This window comes from Neofelis nebulosa, chromosome 2 (genome assembly GCF_028018385.1).
Source record: "Neofelis nebulosa isolate mNeoNeb1 chromosome 2, mNeoNeb1.pri, whole genome shotgun sequence".
NCBI lineage: Eukaryota > Metazoa > Chordata > Mammalia > Carnivora > Felidae > Neofelis > Neofelis nebulosa.
In genome coordinates, this window is record NC_080783.1 from 27,011,414 (window position 1) to 27,032,025 (window position 20,612).

A 20,612-nucleotide genomic window follows, 5' to 3' on the forward strand; every position below is an offset into this window, starting at 1 on the left:
AAAACCTCAATAGACCCACAACCTTTAAAAGCTGAATTGTGGGAAACAAAATTTATTTTAAAAATTCACCAAGCCCAGAAGGTTTTCAGCCAAATTCCATTAATCATTAGGGAAACAGGTATCTCCACTTTCATACAAAGTGTTCCAAAGACAGAAAAGAAGGAAACATTCTTCTCATGAGGCCAAGATAACCTTGGTACTGGGAAACAAAACAAGTACAGCATAGGCAAGGAAAGTCATAAGCTGTGCTCATTTATGAGCACTGATGTAAAAAATACATAAAATGTTAACAAACTATACCCAGCATTGTACACATTGGTTTTTTCCTGGGAATTTAAGGATCGTGTATTATCAGAAAATCTAGTAAAGTAAATTCACCACCTAAAAAGATTACAGAAGAACACATCCACATGATTTTCTCAATGGATGCAGAAAAACCTATAAAATTTATTATCAGTTTCTTAAAGTCAATAATAAAAATTATAAAAGAACTATAATAATAAAAAGAGCTATACTAATAAGATTTTGTTACTGAATCAGGCAGAATGATACAACAGAATTAAGAGCCCAAAACCATACCCTCACACATGTGCAAATCTGATGTTCAACAGAGATTAAGTTACAAATCTGCAGGAAAAGTATTATTTAAGAAATGGTGAGGGAAAAATTATTTATGTGGAAAAAAACATACTATATTTCATACCACCATAGTAAAAACAAACAAAAAAGCCAACTTGTCATGGACTGAGACACAAAGCAAAACAAAAGAAAGAGAAAAAAATATTTATGACCTAAGGTATGAAAGGATTTCTAAAGAAGATAACAGCCCAAGCTACTTTAAAAGAATATTGATGTTTGACTATATTCACACTTAAAATTTCTATTAAATAATAAAGTGAAAGTTTACAAAGTATAAGAGATGATTACAACATATTAGTCTAGAAAGAATTACTATTCTCACTGATAAAGAATGCTCATAAATCAGGAAGAAAGACACACAGGTCAAGTGTGCAAAGGGTATGGAAGGAAATTTCACCAAAAAGGAAACCTAAAGAGAGACTAAACAGAGAGAGGTACTCCATTAATAATCAAGGAAACAGGCTTAGTGACAATCAGAGTCCATCAGATTTATGAGAATACAGAAGCCTGAAGATGGGAAGTATTGGTGGGGGGTGTGACTAAGAAACACTATAACTGCTGGGTAACACAGAGTGCAATTAGTTGATATCTAGTAAATTTTAATTGTCATTATCCTAAGATCCAGATATTCCTTTCCTGAGGGAAACTTTATCGTAGGGAATCTCTTGCCCACGTACACAAGGAGACAGTGCACAACTGTTTATGGCAGCCATTCTGTTATAGTAAAACACTAGAGAACATCCTGAAAGTCAGCCAAGGGAGAAGGGCAAATAAATGCCGACATGTATTTACCAAATACTATTTACATGTTATATGATGTGACAGGCTAGGGTGCTTATAATGTTCTATTTTATCTGCATGGTAATTACTGTATTCACTTGTGAAAAGACATAAAACAGAACACTTAGGTGTTGTGTTCTTTTCTCCATGTTTCTTTAGAGAACATTAGCTAAGATCTTGGATTTTATCAACGTGGAATAAAAATCCACTATTCATATCTCTATATGTAAGTAGATCTAAATATACACCATATATAATACATTTTATATAAATTATATATTATATACACATGTACTTATGTATAACATCATACATTTATACATAACAAATATACAATGTATAATTTGAATACTTATATATGTTAAATATGTATATATGTGTATAGGTACGTATATGTATGTATGTTTTTTGCATAAATTAATCTCATTATCTCCCAGATGATGTGTTATATCTGTCCTTTCAAAGTTTTTTGTCATCTAACTTTTCATTATATAATCATTTTAATAAAAAGACTGAGTCTCAGAATTTTATGAGTTGCCAAGTTTTCACAAGAAGCCGGTGGGCTAGATTCAAAATCAAGGTTCCCATCTCTGTCAGGAAATCTTTTACTTTTATTTGCTTTCAGCCCCTACTTCCAACCCCATTCACTGTCCATCCTTCTCTACCTCCCTGTCCTGGAAGTTTGATCTGTACACACTCTACCAACAGGTCCCCAGCCTCTGGTTCCTGACTGAATTTGACAAAAGGAAGCTCTCACAGGAGAAGGAAAGCAGAAGGACGATGGCATCTTCCCCAAGACCCCTTCCTCCCAGAGGTTAGCCTAGGGCTGGCTCTGTGACGTTGGGCTGACCTAGGCTATTGGTGGTCACAGCTCTTGTTACTCACTCCCTTCACAACTGCTCCCTCTGTTGCCCCTCTGGGCCCAGAGCCGATTGTCTTTCTGGAGTATGGGCATGGACTTGTGGCCTCCCTACATCCTGTCCAACCTTTGTAGATAACTCGTGCTGTAACCTTTTCTCAAATTAACCAGTGTGCCACTTGTTTCTTCCTGAGATTACAGGAGGAAACTGACTGATTACATCCTCAAGCTCAGTTTGAGGGAAAGAAACAACCTTGATTCTCATTTCTACCATTTTCTTAAGAGGCTTTCAATGTTTTTCCTGCCACTCCTCACCTCCACTTCTCTTTCTTAAAAAAGCATGGATTAGCCCACTCCTCTCAGCCTGTCCTTTATACCTAGAAGAATAGAAGTTTCCCCCCAATGCTATAGTCTTGGATTTATAAGGAAAAGACAAAGTATGAGGCTGGCTGGCAACCAGCTGGGTAATTCTAGGTCATCAAGCATTTGTGACAATGATTGGGCTTATTATAAAAGCCTGTGAAAACTATTGTTTTCTTGGCTAGGTTGCTGTGATTAAGGGAGATATTACTAGTTCAACAGAATTATTTTCCCCCACTGGACTAGCTATCTTTACCCTTTACTTCTTGCCCCATACCTCACTGTCCCCAAATGTTTCTACTCTGTAAATGAGATTAGGCAGCTCCAAAAATTATTTCAAATTCCTGGAGCAGTGTTCCATATACTGAAGTGTCAGTGGACAACTTCTCTGGGAATCCCAAGTGGATAGGGAGAAGAAAGTTTGTTAAAAATGCACATTCCCAGGTCCTACCACTAAACCAGAATTGCTGGAGATTGAGCTCAGGAATCTTCATTTTAGATAATATCTCCAGGCAATTCTTAAACACTCTTAACAAGCTTAGAGGACAATTGCCCTAGAGAAACATGCAATGCATGACTTTTGTACTGATAGGCCAACATCCAAAATAATTCCTATATGGAAACACTAACTGGAATGATATGTTGACAGTTTTGTCCCTAAGGGTGCCAGATGACTAAATTTATGTCTTTCTCTACCTACAATATTTATTTGATGAAAGTAATTATTAACTATACAGTGGAGTCCCATGGTCATTAACTACTTCCTGACAAATCATGTCAGTTCAGCTAAGGATGGACTGCATGACAGCAAGAGTCCACCAACAAGGCTGTGATCTGAGACTGAAAATGAGTCTTTAAGGCAATAAAAATTTGTTAAGTAAATTCACATCTCAATTGCTTAACATTTAAAGAGACTCCATTTGAATCAACAATGAGGAACATTCTGTAGCAAATATTTATAATCCAAAGTACCTTCATTTGAGGTGTTATTCAAGCACGGGTTTATTTGTCTTAAAGTGTGAGCTATACTGGAGTGAGTAGTCAATAAAAGGCAAGGATCATCAATAAATGTTTAATTTCACTTATGACAGCATTATCAGACAATCGTCCTGTCACTAAACAACCAGTAAAAGTCATTTTAATTAGCAATCTAATTAATACATGAGAGAAAAGCTTACATAACTGGAAAAAGATGGTATGGGGCTATCATTGTGTGATATAGTAGAAATGTTCTTACTAACTAATATTCTATTGTTCTGTAAGTTATTTTGTAGAAAAAAATGAAGATTTTATAAAAGTATGAAGACAACTTTTATTCTAAATGCTATGTAATAAACAAAGAGAATGCTATAAAAATAACAAAGAGAATTATACATACAAAAAATTAATGGTGTTTAAATACTGCTGATGAGCTCATCGATGATATTTACTTAAAATTTTTTTTATACCTTTAAATTTTTTCTATAATTAGCATATAATTCTTTTATATGCATAAAATAAATAATACACTATGATCAAAAAAGGCTGTCAAAAAGCTAAGAATTTCTTTTGTATATATTCCATGTAACTATGGCTTCAGGAAATCAAGTTATTATTAATTAGAGTTGGGGGATGCTAGTAGAGAACATCCAAGGCAGAAAAACACTCTGGAAATAATAATCTGTGGAGGCAGAGAATTGTAGAAATCAGTTTTGACTGTATACAATATTTAACAAAGCAGAAATTAAGTCTGTGCATATGGTAATTGAAGATGAAATCTCACATTGATTGAAAAAAACTAGCTACCTGCTCACTGATTGCAGAGTTCAGGGAAGAGTGATGTTCTGTTCTGTCAAGGTCAGGGCAAAAGAGATGATGAATTGTATTTGTTTGATCCGAGCAGACAGCTTTTGTTTCTAAGCTATTTGCATTGCTTTATTATTAAAGTTCTCTTCATTTCTGATTAATACATGAACTCTTCCAACAAAGACATATTAACATTAGCATTTTCTGAAAGGTCTACCTTATGCATCATTTCCATGGTAACCAGCCACTGCAGTTAGGCAGAGAGAAGACCTAATTCATTCTTTTAAAGTGCCACTGATTCATGTCTAATTCACATATGTGAGTGTGGGTGTGCTGTGGGTGACTGTGTGTATGCGTCAAGAAATGCATATGCATATAGATGCTTGAGTGTGGTAATCTCAGAGAATGGAAAAAACAACATTCTTCCACAAACAGGAAACCTTGAACTTTGCAGTTTGTCAAAGAAATATCACATGCTATTTATATTTGCAAATTTCTAATGCATACCATGGCTGAAAAAAATATGTAAGGAATGTAAGCTCCTAGATATTTTAAGACCTCAAGATTTCACCCTGATATTGTTTTTAATAATTTTTAAAAGTCAGGCCAAAGTATTTGAGGTAAGAAACTACTTACACTTAACCTTTTTGGAACTTGTGTAGAACAGAATTAGTGAAGGAAGAATATGAGAATACTCAATAATGAAGAAATGTACAGATATAGTTGTAATAATTACCTATAAAATTATGGTGACATTATCATCATCATTGTTGTAGCCAACCTCCAAAATAGGCTCCGATGATTCCTGCTTCTTGGTATTCACACCCTCCTGTGGTCCCTTCTCTATACCAGTGTTGGCATGATCCACAGCATATAGAAATGACGACATGTCACTTTAGAGATTAGGTTGAAAGACACCAAAGCACTGATCTTGGTTGTTCCCTCTCTTTATACGATAATTTGTTTTCGGGGAAGCTAGCTAGCATGTCATGAGGAGCCCTATGGAGAGGCCCAGATGCTGCAGAACTGAAGCTTCTAGTCAACAGCCATCTGAGTGATCTTGAAAGCAGACTCTCAAACCCAGTCGAACTTCTGGATGATGTCAGCCCTAGGCAATATCTTGACAGACCCTGAGCTGTAACCCCTTAGCTAAGCTCTTTCTGGATTCATGACCCTCAGAAACTATGTCAGATGATAAATGTTTTTTGTTTTAAGCTATTGAGAAATTGGGGTAATTTGTTATATAGCAATTGATAGAGAATACAGACTTGAATACCAAGATAATATCCTAAATTTTGGAAATGGTTTTGGGATCAGGCAGTAGCAGAGACTGTAAAGGCTTTGAAGAGTGTGTTAAAAAATAAAAGCATAAATTGCCTTGCACAAATTACTACTGGAAATCCTGAACTTTAAGGAGTCTGTTGGAGCCCTTTAAGGGCTTAAAGGGAAGTAAGGAACATGACATTGAAAAGAGGAAGAAGGATCCTTGTTATATAGTGGCAAAAGCTGCCTGCTGTGTTGTGGAAAGTTAAAGAAACAGGCTTAAGAGCATAGATGATCTAGTTAAAACTTCCAAATAAAGTGTTGAAGGTGTCTTCTGATTTCTTCTTGCTGCTTATAGAAGATTGAAAGATATGACCTAACTGAAGAACTGTTAAAGACTAAAGACCTAGGACTTGATGATTCTGAAAACGTTCAGCCTCTCCAGATGGGAAGTAATGCTAAAATTAAGAAATGACTTCTGAGCAAACATGTAATCTAGGGCATTTCTGGAAAAACATGGTCTAAAGATAAAGTCAAGGGCGAAGCTGTAAAATCTTTTTAGGCCTTCAGAATGATCTAAGGTCTTGCCTCCGAATATTATTCCATGAGACAAAAGGCCAACTCAAGGTTTTGAAAGTGTGACTCACATGTAAAGAAGTAGGGGGGGTTTCAGAGAAACTTAAGGGTGTTGTTTTTCAACCTTCTTCCAAGTTAGAGAAAGAATTACCTTAAAGAGACTTGTCTATTCTACTGGGGCCCAATAAGATTCACTTTGGACTGCCAAAGTTTTTAAAGAATTTTATGTAACAAAAATACTGCCAAAGCAGTATAGAATTAAAAGAGCTTTGTACCCCCCAAATTTTACTGGCAGGAACCAAGCTGAGAAAACTACTCAGCTATAAACACATCTATCTTTCTTAAAAAAAATGAAAGTTGACCTAGAGCATGGAATCAATAGCCCAGAGGGTAGAGCTAAGAGCCATGGGCAAGAATAGGACTGAGATCTAATCAAGAATTTTCCAATATTTGTCCAGCTTGATTACAGACTTGCTATGGACCAGTGCCTCCTATGTTCTCCTTTTGAATAGGCATGTTCACAACAGTTATCATGTGCCTATTCCACCATTGTATTTGGGTGTTTTAGGTACAGATAACTTATCTCTTTAGTTCACAGATGCATGGATTGAAAAGAACTATAATTAAGGAATTGGCTTAAATCGTACACATGAGGTACCTTATTTGCAACTAGATCTGATTTTGATGATGAGATTGGGACTTTGACTTGATCTTGTAATTGGATGAGATTTTGGCAATCTTGGTGGGAGCAAATTTTTTTGCATGTGGAAGAGGTGGAAATCACTAGGGACCAGAGGCAAACTTTGGTAGCAGATTCTAAGATCTCTCCATTGATCATGCTTTGTACAGTTTTTTTCTAAAATATGTTCTGTTGGTCTGTGTGAATATGACAGAAATAGTGGTATATTACTCCTGAAACTACTTATAAACGACCTCTCTCCACCCCCCGCACCCAGCTCTCTCTCTCTCTCTCTCTCTCTCTCTCTCTCTCTCACACACACACACACACACACACACACACACACACACACACACCATTCATTTTGTGCCAAGTCATCTGCCATATTTTGAACAGCCTTATGGAGGGGCATCTGAATCTGAGGCATCTGGGCAAAAGCCACCAGAGTGATCTTAGAAGTATATCCTCCAATTCAATCATGCCTTCAGATGACTGCAGTCCCAGACAACATCTTAAATGTAACCTTATAAGAGACTCTGAGCCAAAAAAGACTGCAGCAAAGCTGGTGGTCTGGATATATAACCCTCAGAAACTGTGAGATAATATATGTTTGCTGTTTTAAGTCACTCAACCTCAGAGTAATTTGTTATGCAACAACAGATAACTGATAACACTGGTTTAACTCCAATGGGGTTTCTTGGTAAGTCTATAAAAGATGCAGACATATGAAAATCACATATCTGGTCCTATATTTACTAATTTCTGAGTTAGTAGAAATAAAGGAAAAATTAGAGGGCCATGGAAGAGAAGCCAAAGAAAATATATGGAAAGGTTTAGACCTACCTCTTTATGAGGTAAGAGAGAAGATTGTGGACCATGGAGTTGGTTAGAATGGGCCCAAATCTAGCTTTTCCAATTCCTGTGTATGTCCTTGGGGGAACCATTTAATCTTTTTTTGCTTCAGTTCCTCATCTTTAAAAGAGGAATAAGGTCTTTTCATGGATGTTATAAAAATTAAACTCTTTCACTTATTCAGTACACTTCACTGAAGGTCATGTACCAGGTACTAAAGAGAGGAAGGAGTGGATGAGACTTGGTCTTTTCTCTTGTGTGTGGATTTTACAGTCTAGTGGAGGAGATAACTATTAGACAAATTGTCACACAACTATTTATATCATGTTTGCTAATCATGCTGTAAGAGAAAACATGGAGTTCTGTGAAAGTGTTAAACATCTGCCAAAGCCTCTCTAGGGAGTAAAGAAATCATATTTAGATTGAGTCTTAAAGGAAGAGGAATTGGTTAAGTGAAGATAGATGGAAGAACGATGCAGACAGATGGAATAACATACTCCAAATCTCAGAGCTAAGGGGAAGTTCGAAAATCTAAAAAAAGGTTGAAGTTTAGTCACTGAGGTGTGGGTAGCAGTATAATGTCACACTAGAGAACTGGACAGCAGCCAAATGATGCGAAGGGCTTGAGGGGTACCTCAAGGATTTTGAATTTTATCTTGATAGCAATGGATAGCATTAAAAGAATTCAAGAGTAGAAGTGTCATGGTTTGTTTTTTTATTTTTACTCTGTATGTTCTATATTGGATGGTGGCAAGATTGAATCACAGGAGGTGAATCAGTGGGCTAATGAAGTACTCCAGGCACAGGGAAATGAGTGGCTTGAATGATGGTGGTGGCCTTGGAGATACACGGAAGTAAGAAGATTCAAGTATTTTTATATAAACTTTTTATCCGCTTTCCTTATCTCACAGATTTAATCACCATTCATGCAACTGCTCAAGCCAAAATCTTCAGTTATGCTTGACTCCTTTCTTTTTCTCACTCCCCAAATCCAGTCATGTCAGCTTTACCCTGTAAATGAATCCCAGTTTCAGTCTCATCTCAGCCTTTCCACCTATACTACTACCACCTTGACCAAGGCATATACTATCTCACCTGGGCCATTGCAACAGTCTCCTAACTAGTCTCTGGGTCCACTTTTGCCTCCCAAGTCTATTTTCCATGAACTCTCTGAAATGATCTTTAAAACATGCAATTTGGTTAATGTCACTCCACTGTTCCAACAACTCCAGTGTTTTTTCATCACTCCTGGAACAGAGCCAAACTTCCTAACATGGCCTTTTGGCTCCCATGTGATCAGACCCCTCACAGCCTCTCTGACCTGCATTGTACCCTCTTGCTCAGTGCTACTGCCTGTTCACACTGCCTTATTGATGTTCCCAAAACATGCTGAGTTTATTACCATTTCAGAGCCTTTGGATGTGCTCCTTCTGCCTGCATTGCTCTTCTCAGATCTTCCTGAGACTGTCTCTTTTATATCATTCAAGTCTCAATGAAAAAGAACCCACCTCTCATCCTTTTACTTTGCTTTTGTTTCATAGTCTTAAAGAAGTCTACAAGTAATTTTACTCAATTACTCTTTTATCTGTCTACCTTTATTTTTTTTTAATTTTATTTTTTTAACGTTTATTTATTTTTGAGACAGAGAGAGACAGAGCATGAATGGGGGAGGGTCAGAGAGAGAAGGAGACACAGAATCCGAAGCAGGCTCCAGGCTCTGAGCTGGCAGCACAGAGCCTGACGCGGGGCTTGAACTCACGGACCGTGAGATCATGACCTGAGCCGAAGTCGGACGCTCAACCGACTGAGCCACCCAGGCGCCCCATTATCTGTCTACCTTTAAAGAAAGTCAGCTCTTTAAGGACAAAACTTTGATGCTGCTACAACCTATGTCTAACATATACTTACAAGATATGGATTGGAAGAACAAATACTGTTGAAATACCCGTATCACCCAAGCAAATCTACAAATGTAATGCAATGTCTACCAAAATGCTAACACCATTTTTCACAGAACTAGAAAAAATAATCCTAAAATTTCTATGGAAAAACAGAAGACCCTAACTAGCAAAGCAGTCATGAAAAAGAACAAAGCTGGGGTATCACAATCCCAGATTTCAAGATATCCTTCCAAGCTATAGTAATACAAACAATATGGTAGTGGCACAAAAATAAATAAATAGATCAACAGAACAAAATAGCTCAGAAATAAACCCATGCTTACATGGTTAATTAGTCTATGATGAAAGGCAAGAATATACAATGGGGAAAAAACAGTCTCTTTAACAAATGTTGCAGGGAAAACTGATATCTACATGCAAAAGAATGAAACTGGACCACTTCCTTACACCATACAAAAAAAAAATCTCAAAATGGATTAGGAACCTAAACGTGAGACCTGAAGTCATGAAATTCCTAGAAGAAAACATAGGCAGTGATTTCTCTGACACTGGCCATCACAACATTTGTGAAGATGTCTCCTGAGGCAATGGAAGCAAAAGCAAAATTTAACTGTTGGGACTTCACCAAAGTAAAAGGGTTTTATACAGAGAAGGAAGCCATTAGCAAAACAAAAAGGCAACCTACTGAATGGAAGAAGACATATGCAAATGATATAGACAATAAAGCGTTAATATCCAAAATGTATAAAGAATGTATACAATTCAATACCCCCCAAAACCTAATCTGATTAAAAATGAGCAAAGTATCTATATAGACACATTTTCCAAAGAAGACATACAGATAGCTAATAAACACATGAAAAGATGCCCAACATCACTCACCATAAGGGAAATGAAAATTAAAACCACAATGAGAAATCACTTTACATTTGTCTGAATGGCTAAAGTGAAAAAGAAAAGAAATAAAAGTGTTGACAAGGATGTAGGGGGAAAAAAGAGCCCTTGTGCTCTGTTGGTGGGAATGCAGATTGGTACAGCCATTGTGGAAAACAGTATGAAGGTTCCTCAAAAAATTAAAAATAGAATTACAGGGATCCAGTAATTCCATATCGAGTATTTAACCCAAAGAAAATGAAAACACTAATTTGAAAAGATATGTGCATCCCTATGTCTATTGCAGCATTATTTACAATAGCCACGACATGGAAGCAACCCAAGTGTCCCTCCATAGATGGATGAATGAAAAAAGAAGATGTGGCATATATATACAATGGAATATTAGCTATGAAGAATAATGAAATCTTGCCACTTGGAACAACATGAATGGACCTAGAAGGTATAATGCTAAGTGAAATAAGTCAGAGAAAGACAAATACCATATAGGATTTCACATTTCACACATATTTGGAATTTAAGAAACAAAACAAATGAACAAAGAAAAAAAAGACCAAAAAAACTAAACTCTTAAATACAGATAACTGGTAGTTGCCAGAGGGGAGGTGGGTAGGGGAGGGATGAAATAGGTGAAAGGGATTAAGAGTACATTTATCTTGAGCATTGAGAAATGTATAGAATTGTTGAATCATTATATTCTATACTTAAAATGAAGTCTGTAACCAAAGCAACTACCTTTTCCCTAAATCTGATTTAATTATGCCCTTGACAACTTTGTTAGTGAGTTATTGTTGTTATCAAATAAAATGGAAGCCTTGGGGTGTGTGTGTGTGTGTGTGTGTGTGTGTGTGTGTGTGTGTGTGTGTGAGATTCATAATAGCGACTTTTGAATAAGTGGAAAATTAATACGGGAAGCGTCTCTACATCTTTAAAAGGACTGTGGTAAACACACTTAGGAGAGCCGCTCCTGATTCCCATCTGATGGTTGTCACACCCTCTATAATCCTCTTCTCCTGAGTGTAGGTAGATCTGTGCCTTTCTTATAACCAACAGAATATCAGAAAGGTGACGAGATGTCATGCCTGTGATTATGTTATATTATAAAGTTTCTGTAGTCGTAGGCTGTAATTAGAATTTCTCTGCCCTGTTGTAAGGTAACTATGGAGAGGGCCACATGGCAGTGAACTATGGGCAGCATCTAGAAGTTGAGAGTAGGCCCCAGACAATTGTCAACAGGAAAACAGGAAGCTCAATCTTCGGCCAAGAACCTGAGGCAGTTTGTATATGATCTTTCCCTGGTTGAGCCTGTGATGACACCACAGTCAATCCTGACATCTGGATTTTAGCCTGGTCAGACCCGAGAGCAGAGAACCAGCTAAATTGTGTTTATATTTCTGACATACAGAAATAGTGAAATAATAAATGTAAGTTGTTTTAAGCCAGTAAATTGTTGTAATTTGTTACACAGCAGTAGAAAACTAATATAAGAACCATAGTCAGAAATTACAGAAAAGCAAACTTTGGTCAAATATAAGAAGGGCATGACACTAAATAGAGCTATCTAAAAATGAAATGAACTTCATTCAAGAGTACAAAATTCCTCATTGCTGAAAGTGTTCAGGTGGTGAAAATGTTGTCAGGATGGAGTTGGTTATCTTCACAGGGCTCTTCCACAGAAAAAAATGATATGATTTTAGGGGCGCCTGGGTGGCTCAGTCATTTAAGTGTCCAACTGATGATTTCTTCTCAGGTCATGATCTCACTGTTTATGGGTTTGAGCCCAACCCCTGCTTGGGATTCTCTCTCTCCCTCTCTCTCTCTCTCTCTCTCTCTCTCTGTCCCTCCCCACTCTCTCTCTCAAAATAAATAAGTAAAGAAAAAAATTATATGATTTTAAGTACCCATTATCACTAATGACCTAGTACAGTAAATCCTATGAAAAAATACAATCTCTGCTTACACAACTAATGTTACTGTCACATTCATATTCTCAACCAGCAAAAGATCATTCAACTAGGACACTTGCCTATTTTAAAGTCCAAAATAAAGACACAAAGATAAACTCTTTGCATATTATTTTTTAAAAGCACAATATAGTAGTATTTGGGTTAAAAAGCAATTATATTCATATAACTTCATGCTTTCAACAATTCTAAGAAATCTTTAAAAAATGCTATACCCATGTAGCCGGGTTCTGGTGCCAGAAGGAGGTAGATCATTTAAAAATTACCAAATGAAAAGGTAAGATAAAACTGAAAGGAAATATCTGTGGATAAGTCCATGGATGAGAGGACTTGCATCCAGAATATATTAAAAAACTCCTACAATTCAATCATAAGGAGATGAACAACCCAGTTAACACGTGGGCAAGAGGGTTGAATAGACATTTCACCACAAAAGATATTCAAATAGCCAATAAGCACCTTCACACAATTAGTCATTAGGGAAAATATGAACTAAAATCACAATCAGATCTCACTTTACACCCACTAGGATGGCTACAGGAAAAGAGACAATGCTGCCAAGGATATAGAGAAACAATGATCCCTCATGCGTTTCGGATGGGGACGTAAAATGGTGCAGCCATTTTGGAAAAGAGTTTGGCAGTTTCTTAAAAAATTAAACATAAATTTGCCATACCACCCAGCCATTTTACACCTAGGTATCTACTTAGGATACCAGAACTGAAAACATATGCCTGCCCAAAAACTTGTATGTAACTGTTCATAGCAACATTATTCATAATAAACAAAAAGTCAAAACAACCCAAGTATTCATCTACTGGTATATAACTCAAATGTGATATATCCATACAATAGAATACTATTTAGCAGTAAAAAGGAGGGAACAACTTGTACATGCTGTAATGTAGATAAACCTCTACAGTATTATGCTAAGTGAGAGAAGCCAGATGTAGAAGATCATATATGGTATAACTCAATGTATTTGAAAATTCCATTAAATTCAACTATATAGACAGAAGATACATTAAGTGATTATCTGGAGCAGGGCGATCATTTGGGAGAGACTGAAATGGGTATAAGGGATATTTTTGGGTGATAGAAATGTTCTGAAATTGGATTCTGGGAGTAGCTGCACAGTTCTATAAATCTGCTAAAAGTCATTAAATTGTATACTTCAAATAAGTGAATTTTATGGCATGTAAATTACACGTCAAGTTCGAGTGTAGAGATACACAGTCTCAGGGACTCCTGGCAGTTAAGTGTGGTTTCTAGTTGGGTTCAAAGCAAACCTCATAAATTCAGTCTTCCACCATTTCAATGGAGAACAGGAAGAAGTGGCTTAATGTTTGTCTCAAGGGAAGGCATTTTTAAGCAAATTTACCACACACACAAGCTAAGGAGGATGGTGTTGTAGCCTTTACAAAGAACAGCCTTTTCAATTCTCTATGCATACTTTAAAAGCATCCATTTTAATACAAGGATCAGATAAAGTATTTTTACACATTAAATTAGCGGATCTTGTCACATCCCTGCAGCATGGTATTTGATAGCATAATTTGAGGTTCTGCATTTAAATATTTAAAATATAATCTAATTCAGACATCTCATTGTCAGATGTCTGCCCACTTCCACCCAAGTTTGTTTAAATGAGAATCATTCATAGCACATTTCTGGAATTATTAATCTAATTATACTATGACCAAGAATACACATATCATGCACTGACACTTTCTAAGGAACAGAGACCATGCAAGTAGCTAAATATGTATACCTAACTTTGAGTGACCAGGGAAATATTTTTGCCCCGAACATTGTAATCATGTACCTGGAATGTGATGGGCCTCTTTCCTGGGAAGTTTGGGAGGACAGGCTTCCATCAAAGGAGTTTCCACGGTGGCAACCTGAAATGGTGGCCTTGGGAGAGATGGGATCTGACTGGAATGTTTCACAGACCACCTGGAATCCCTTCAGGAGGGGGAGATAGCAGATTAGTTCCTCTTTTTATTTTTTCTTTAGGTATATCCTTTAGAATTAGCTATCATATGACATACATTGTTTTTTAAAATAGGAAATTTTTCTTTGTAACACAGCTAACTACAATGTCATAGACCAAGGGATTTTGCCTTCATTTAAGAGGGAATGGAAACACTTCTAGAAAGCAATGTATACCATTTTAAGCATTCAGGTGAGTACTTTCATATATATTATTTCATTTTGCCCTTGATTCTTTTCTTTTTAACTTTTATATCCAGTAACTGCCGGGGAAGAGTTATAAACCAAAAACTCATCAAAGATAGGCCAATACTGAGATGAATTGAATAGTACCGTCACTCCTTAAAGGAAGATGTGATACATTTTTCCAATTGGATACAATGATCTTTTTTCTGATTTGTTATGCACAAGTTCAGTCATTTTCTTACAGAGTAGTTTGTTTTAATTACATTTAGCTAATAAATGTAACTCTGCTCAGGAAATATGACATTATCTTTCCATAGGTGTTACAGATGAAATTCTTCACTCAAGTGTAAAGACCCTCAGCTTATCATAGTACTTTAGTCCTTATAATTTCCATCTTCATATGTAAAATAAGAAAGCACTGTCCAGTAATGATGCATAGAGGGACCAATACGGCTAAAAATTTCATAAAATAAGTCTTCCGAACTAGGTCGAAAACTCCCTTAGCATGAGTATGCTATGTGTGCCTCATGTTAGGCAATTTGAGAGATAAAAAGTATTGCATAAACCTGAACCTTGAAATCAAGAACTTATGGTTAAATTTTAAGACAAATGAATGTAGATTAGAGTAGCATGTCCAACAGAAATGTAATACAAGCTACAAAACATGAGACACACACCTAAGATTAGAAATATTAGAAAATGAAATAGGTGAGATTAATTTTAACAATATATTCTGTGTAACCCCAAATTATCACTTCAACATGTAATTGCTATAAAAATTATCATCAAGATGTTTACATTTTTTCCCTCCTAAGTTGTCAAAAGTTCAGTTGTACATTTGATACTTACAATACATCTCAGTTCAGACCAGCCTTATTTCTTTTTTTTTTTAATGTTTATTTCTGAGAGAGAGAGAGAGAGAGAGAGAGAGAGAGCACGAGTGCATGAGTTGGGAGGGGCAGAGAGAGAGGGAGACTCAGAATCTGAAGCAGGCTCCTGGCTCCAAGCTGTCAGCACAGAGCCCAATCCGGGGCTCGAACCCACCAACTGTGAGATCATGACCTGAGATGAAGTCTGACTCTTAACCGACTGAGCCACCCAGGTGCCCCCAGACTAACCTTATTTCAAGTATTCAGTAGCCACAAGGGCCTAGTGGCTACCATATTGGGCAGTGCAGATTTAGAATAATTAGACGGGAGTTCATGGGGGAGTTGAAATCTTAATTGGTCCTTAAAAGAAAGATAAAATGTAGACAGGCAATGAGGAGGAAAGATAACATTCCACTTAGAGGAAACAATCTGAGCAAAGACCCAGAGGCTAAAGAAGCATGCTCTGTATATTGGAAGCAGGGCTTAAATAACTGAAGGTGTAAACAAAGTCACTTAAGAAAAATGCTGCCAGGTGGTAGAAGGCACAGAGAAGCAGGGAGAGGAGTTTGGTCTTGAAGTGATGGAAAAAAAAAATCCACTAGAGGTTTCTAGGGAACAAGGATATAAAGAAAGAATGGCACCTTGCATATAATAAGCCTCTGTGGAATAAGTTAATAAATAAATGATGCATTAGGAAGATTAGTCAGGCATTATTAAGTGGTATTTATGTGAAGCAGGAGAGGCTAAAGGTAGAAAAATCCAATTAGGTGGTTCCAGCTGCAATCTAGTTTTGAGGACCTGGATTTAGAGGGCAGTGGCGGGCATAGAGAATAAAGAGCACATCTGAGCCACATTACAAGATAAAACGACGTGACTCAGCAAGAAATCAAATTGAGAGGACTAAGGAGTACAAAACAGGAGATATATTTTGTTGTATCTAAGATGTCAGCAGTTATAAGATACACCATTTTTTTATGTGCAATTAAGAAGGAAAAAAAAAAACTCCGTTAGCTAAACTAGGACACTTTCCAGTGAGGACTTTCTCTAATATACTTATTACAAGCACTATCTTAGACTTATTTAGGTGTAGCTTTTGATTATACATCCATTCTGTGTATATGTAAAAAGGAAGATATAAGTGAAATAAATTGATGTAGGTATTCTTGAAATTTCTAAGTTTCAACTCAAGGGGGAGAGGGGAAAATGCGTGATGCGCATTGCAGAGGGTACTTGCTGGGATGAGCAGTGGGTGTCGTATGTAAGCGATGAACCACGGGAATCTACCCCCAAAACCAAAAGCACACTGTAAACACTTTTTTGTTATCTAACTTGACAATAGATTATATTAAAATTTTTTTTAATTAAAAAATTTAAAAAATTCCACTCAGAGTTTTTGATATATGTCTTTCTATAGAGTAACTTCCTCTGTGTCAAAGATGTTATTTCTTAAACGAGTGCTCCACTATTCCCTCTGACATATTTTTCTAAGCCACTAATCCCAATTCTACAAATTTAAATGCCAGAAATGACAAATTCATGCTGTACAAGAATGACAACCATATTAGTACCATTACCAGGCAGGGAGATTTTAAGAAGTCAACATAATCAAACACATCTGATTTCAAGTATGTTAAAAGTAAAAAAAATGTGTGTGTGTGTGTGTGTGTGTGTGTGTGTGTGTATTAGAATAGATAAAATAGAGCATATAAATCACAGTGTCTATATTTAGCAATAGTTCAGTAAACATTAGCTATAATAGGACTCCAAAATTTCCAGTTTTGAGGCTAAAAAGGATGACACTGCTGACAGTAATGCATCAGTTAGAAAGAGGATCCAATGTTCATGGAAAGCAGCAAATTGTATCTTGCACATGTTGGACTGGAAATGAAGACAGGTCATCTAAAACCACACTAAGCTAATGGCAGTAGTCATAGCTATGTGGCTTCAAACCACCCTGGCCTTCATTTCTTTCTTTTCCAAATCAAAGAATGCTTGAAAATTTTTCACTGAATTATAGTCTTTTTTTATTACATATATTCTGTTTTTATGTGGATTCGTCTTGATTTTTCATGAAATTTTATATTACTTAAGGGATAGGACTATACATTATGCCTCCTTTCTACTTTCTCCCTCCTCCCCACCTGCTGCAGCATTATCTTACCTATATTACGATTGCCTAAAAAATATTAGAAGATTTTGATACTTTATGTGGGATGAATAATGATAATTAACATTTATTGAATGTCACATGCTAGCCATTGAGACAAAGCACTGCTAATTACACTTTAACCATTGAGATAGAACACCACTGATTATTCACTAGGCATGGAGATAAAGCACTGCTGATTACACTTGCCACAAAGATAAAGTACCAGTCATGCATTGTCTTGTTTCAGGCTTCCCACACTGGGAAAGTGCATAAAATTATTTTCCATACTTGACAGATAGTAAAGTTGAGACTTCTTAAAGTTTTATATTCAGGAATAGGAGCTTGATCTGAAACCAAGTAGTAGTATTCTAGAACTCATGTCTTATCTTTCACACTACACCACATCCAGGGAATGACCACCTTATTTCTTCCTAGGATCACAATAAACTCACCTCTTGATGGCTTGGGTCTTGATTTGGTGATTCACAGGTTTGACTTTGACTGTTGATAGGAGAGCTTCTCTTAGCTGCAAAGATGGAAGAAATATCATCGCAAAATTTATAAGATTACAATATGCTCATTTTATTAAATAATTTCTCAAAAAATAATTTTTACATATCATTGTCATTCTGAAAGAAGATATTTAGTAGCATATATTATAAAAGAAATCAAATAACCAATTAAAAAATCTTAGTAGTGCTAGGTTATCATAACAATGTAGATTTCTTCATCTATTCACTCTGACTCAAAAGGCTATTGGTGCTAAAAAGTTGGCAATACTAAATTTAATAATGGTTAACATCTATATGGTACCAAATATCTGCCACATTCTTTTTAAGTCACTTTACAGGGGTGACTGGGTCGATCAGTCAGTTAAGCATCCAACTCTTGATTTTGGCTCAGATCATAACCTCATAGTTTGTGAGGTTGAGTCCCGCACTGGGCTCTGTGCTGATGGTGCAGAACCTGCTTGGGATTCTCTCTCTCCCTCTCTCTCTCTCTGCCCCTCCCTGCTCTCTTTCTCTTTTATTTTTTAAAAACTAAAGAATTTTACATATACAGCGCTCCTCTCTTATCTGCAGGGGGTCTTTTCCAAGTGGATGCCTGAAACTGCAGATACTCCTGAACCCTACATATACTGTTTCCTATACATGCATACCTATGATGAAGTTTAATTTATAAATTACACAGAGTAAGAGATTAACAACAATCACTAACAATAAAATAGAACAATTCTAACAATATACTGTCATAAAAGTTATGTAAATGTGGTCTCTTTCTCTTTTAAAGTACTTTATTGTACCATATTCACCCTTCTTATGATGATGTAAAATGCCTACATGAGGAGATGAAGTGAGGCGAATGATGTAGCCATTGTGACATAGTGTTAGGCTACTACTGACCTTCTGACGGTTTGTCAGGAGGAGCGAATCATCTGTTTTTGGACCATGGTAATTGAGACTGCAGAAAGTAAAACCACAGATAAGGGGGGAACTACTGTCTCAACTCATTTAACCTTTACAATAACCCAGTAATAACATACGGTAAATTATTACATTCATTTTACAGATAAAGACACTAAGGCACAAGAAGTTGAACTTGCCCAAGATCATCTGGCCTTTACATGAAGTTTCCAGCCTAGGCTGTCTGGCTCCAGGTTGTGCTTTTATGACCACCTTAAGCTTGCCTTATGGCAAAAGTCAAATCAGTTACATTTTTCCTGAGGATTGGGAACAGTAGGAAGTGACGATGGCCCCATGCTGTATTGGAATTGTGAATAAAACAGATGCCGAGAAAGTGATTTACCAAGGTCACAAAACAAGAGACCTAGGGAGTGTCATCCACCCACGTGCCGTTGCTTTTTCTTCTGGTCACGTGTCTGAGCTGGGTTTAATCTCACCTCAGATGCTGGGCACCATTTCACATCCACAGGCATCAGGCAGAGGGGAAAAGAACCCACTTTGAATATCATCCCAAGGCAAAAGGATGTTGGAGTGAACAGCCCCAGTGATTCATGAGGGACACTATTTCCTAACAGTTTTTAATACATCTGTTAAATGATAGTTTATGTATTAATGAGAGAGAGAGAGTGACCTAAATGTAAAGTGACCTCTTAATTCATAAGGAAAGTGATAGGACTTAACAAATACGAAAAAAATCCTTAATCAGCATAATGATATGGCTTTTTCAGTGAAAGTTTTGTTTTACTGTAGCATATTTTATTTTCCTTTGTCTTATTTCTATTGTTTTCAGTTTTTTAATATTGTACATCTGTCTTCACTCTCAGATTGTTTTAATTTTGTGAAATTAACCTCATTCTATCCAGGGAATCTAAGTAGATCACTTCTGGCTATGACATCTTTAGGTCCTTGCTATTTGAATGTTATGACAGACTGTTACTCTTGAATTTATAATTTATTTCACTAGTTAATGTATTGTTCACATATTAATTCTGGAATTAGTCTACTTTCACTATATGAAAAATTGTATCTTTTGTGTGAATTACTATAAGCAAACATGATTTGTCACTATGAGCATGTTACCATCTTTTGTTCAGAAAATCCTTTAACATACTATGTACCTTGCAAAGGTATGTTACTTGATAGGGGGAAAGTATGTAAAAACTTGTTTATGGCTTCCTTCCCCTTACAAAGCTTTTTTACATGTGTAATATTCCATTGTCTGTAGAAAAACCTTGGAAGTAAGCAAATGATGTATATATATCATGCCTCTATATATTTACCACACAATTTATCTCTTTCTAAATGTTATTATTGATGCCAAAATTTTGGTTGGGAATAGAAGGATTGAATTTATAAAGCACTCACTTTAAAATGGGTACTTTATGTGGATTCTTATTTACT

At 36.4% G+C, this 20,612-nt stretch overlaps 1 protein-coding gene across 13 annotated transcripts in view; it reads right to left on the reverse strand.

The window, feature by feature from the left end:
- UNC80 (unc-80 homolog, NALCN channel complex subunit) overlaps positions 1-20,612 on the reverse strand; it is a 232,703-nt gene that overhangs the window by 195,183 nt on the left and 16,908 nt on the right. For all 13 annotated transcript variants that reach the window (XM_058706453.1, XM_058706423.1, XM_058706414.1 and 10 more), the window contains exons 6-7: positions 18,201-18,274; positions 14,378-14,517 (exon numbers count right to left, since the gene is read on the reverse strand). In XM_058706453.1, the coding sequence (XP_058562436.1) occupies positions 14,378-14,517; positions 18,201-18,274 (214 nt within the window). The remainder of the gene's footprint in view (positions 1-14,377; positions 14,518-18,200; positions 18,275-20,612) is intronic.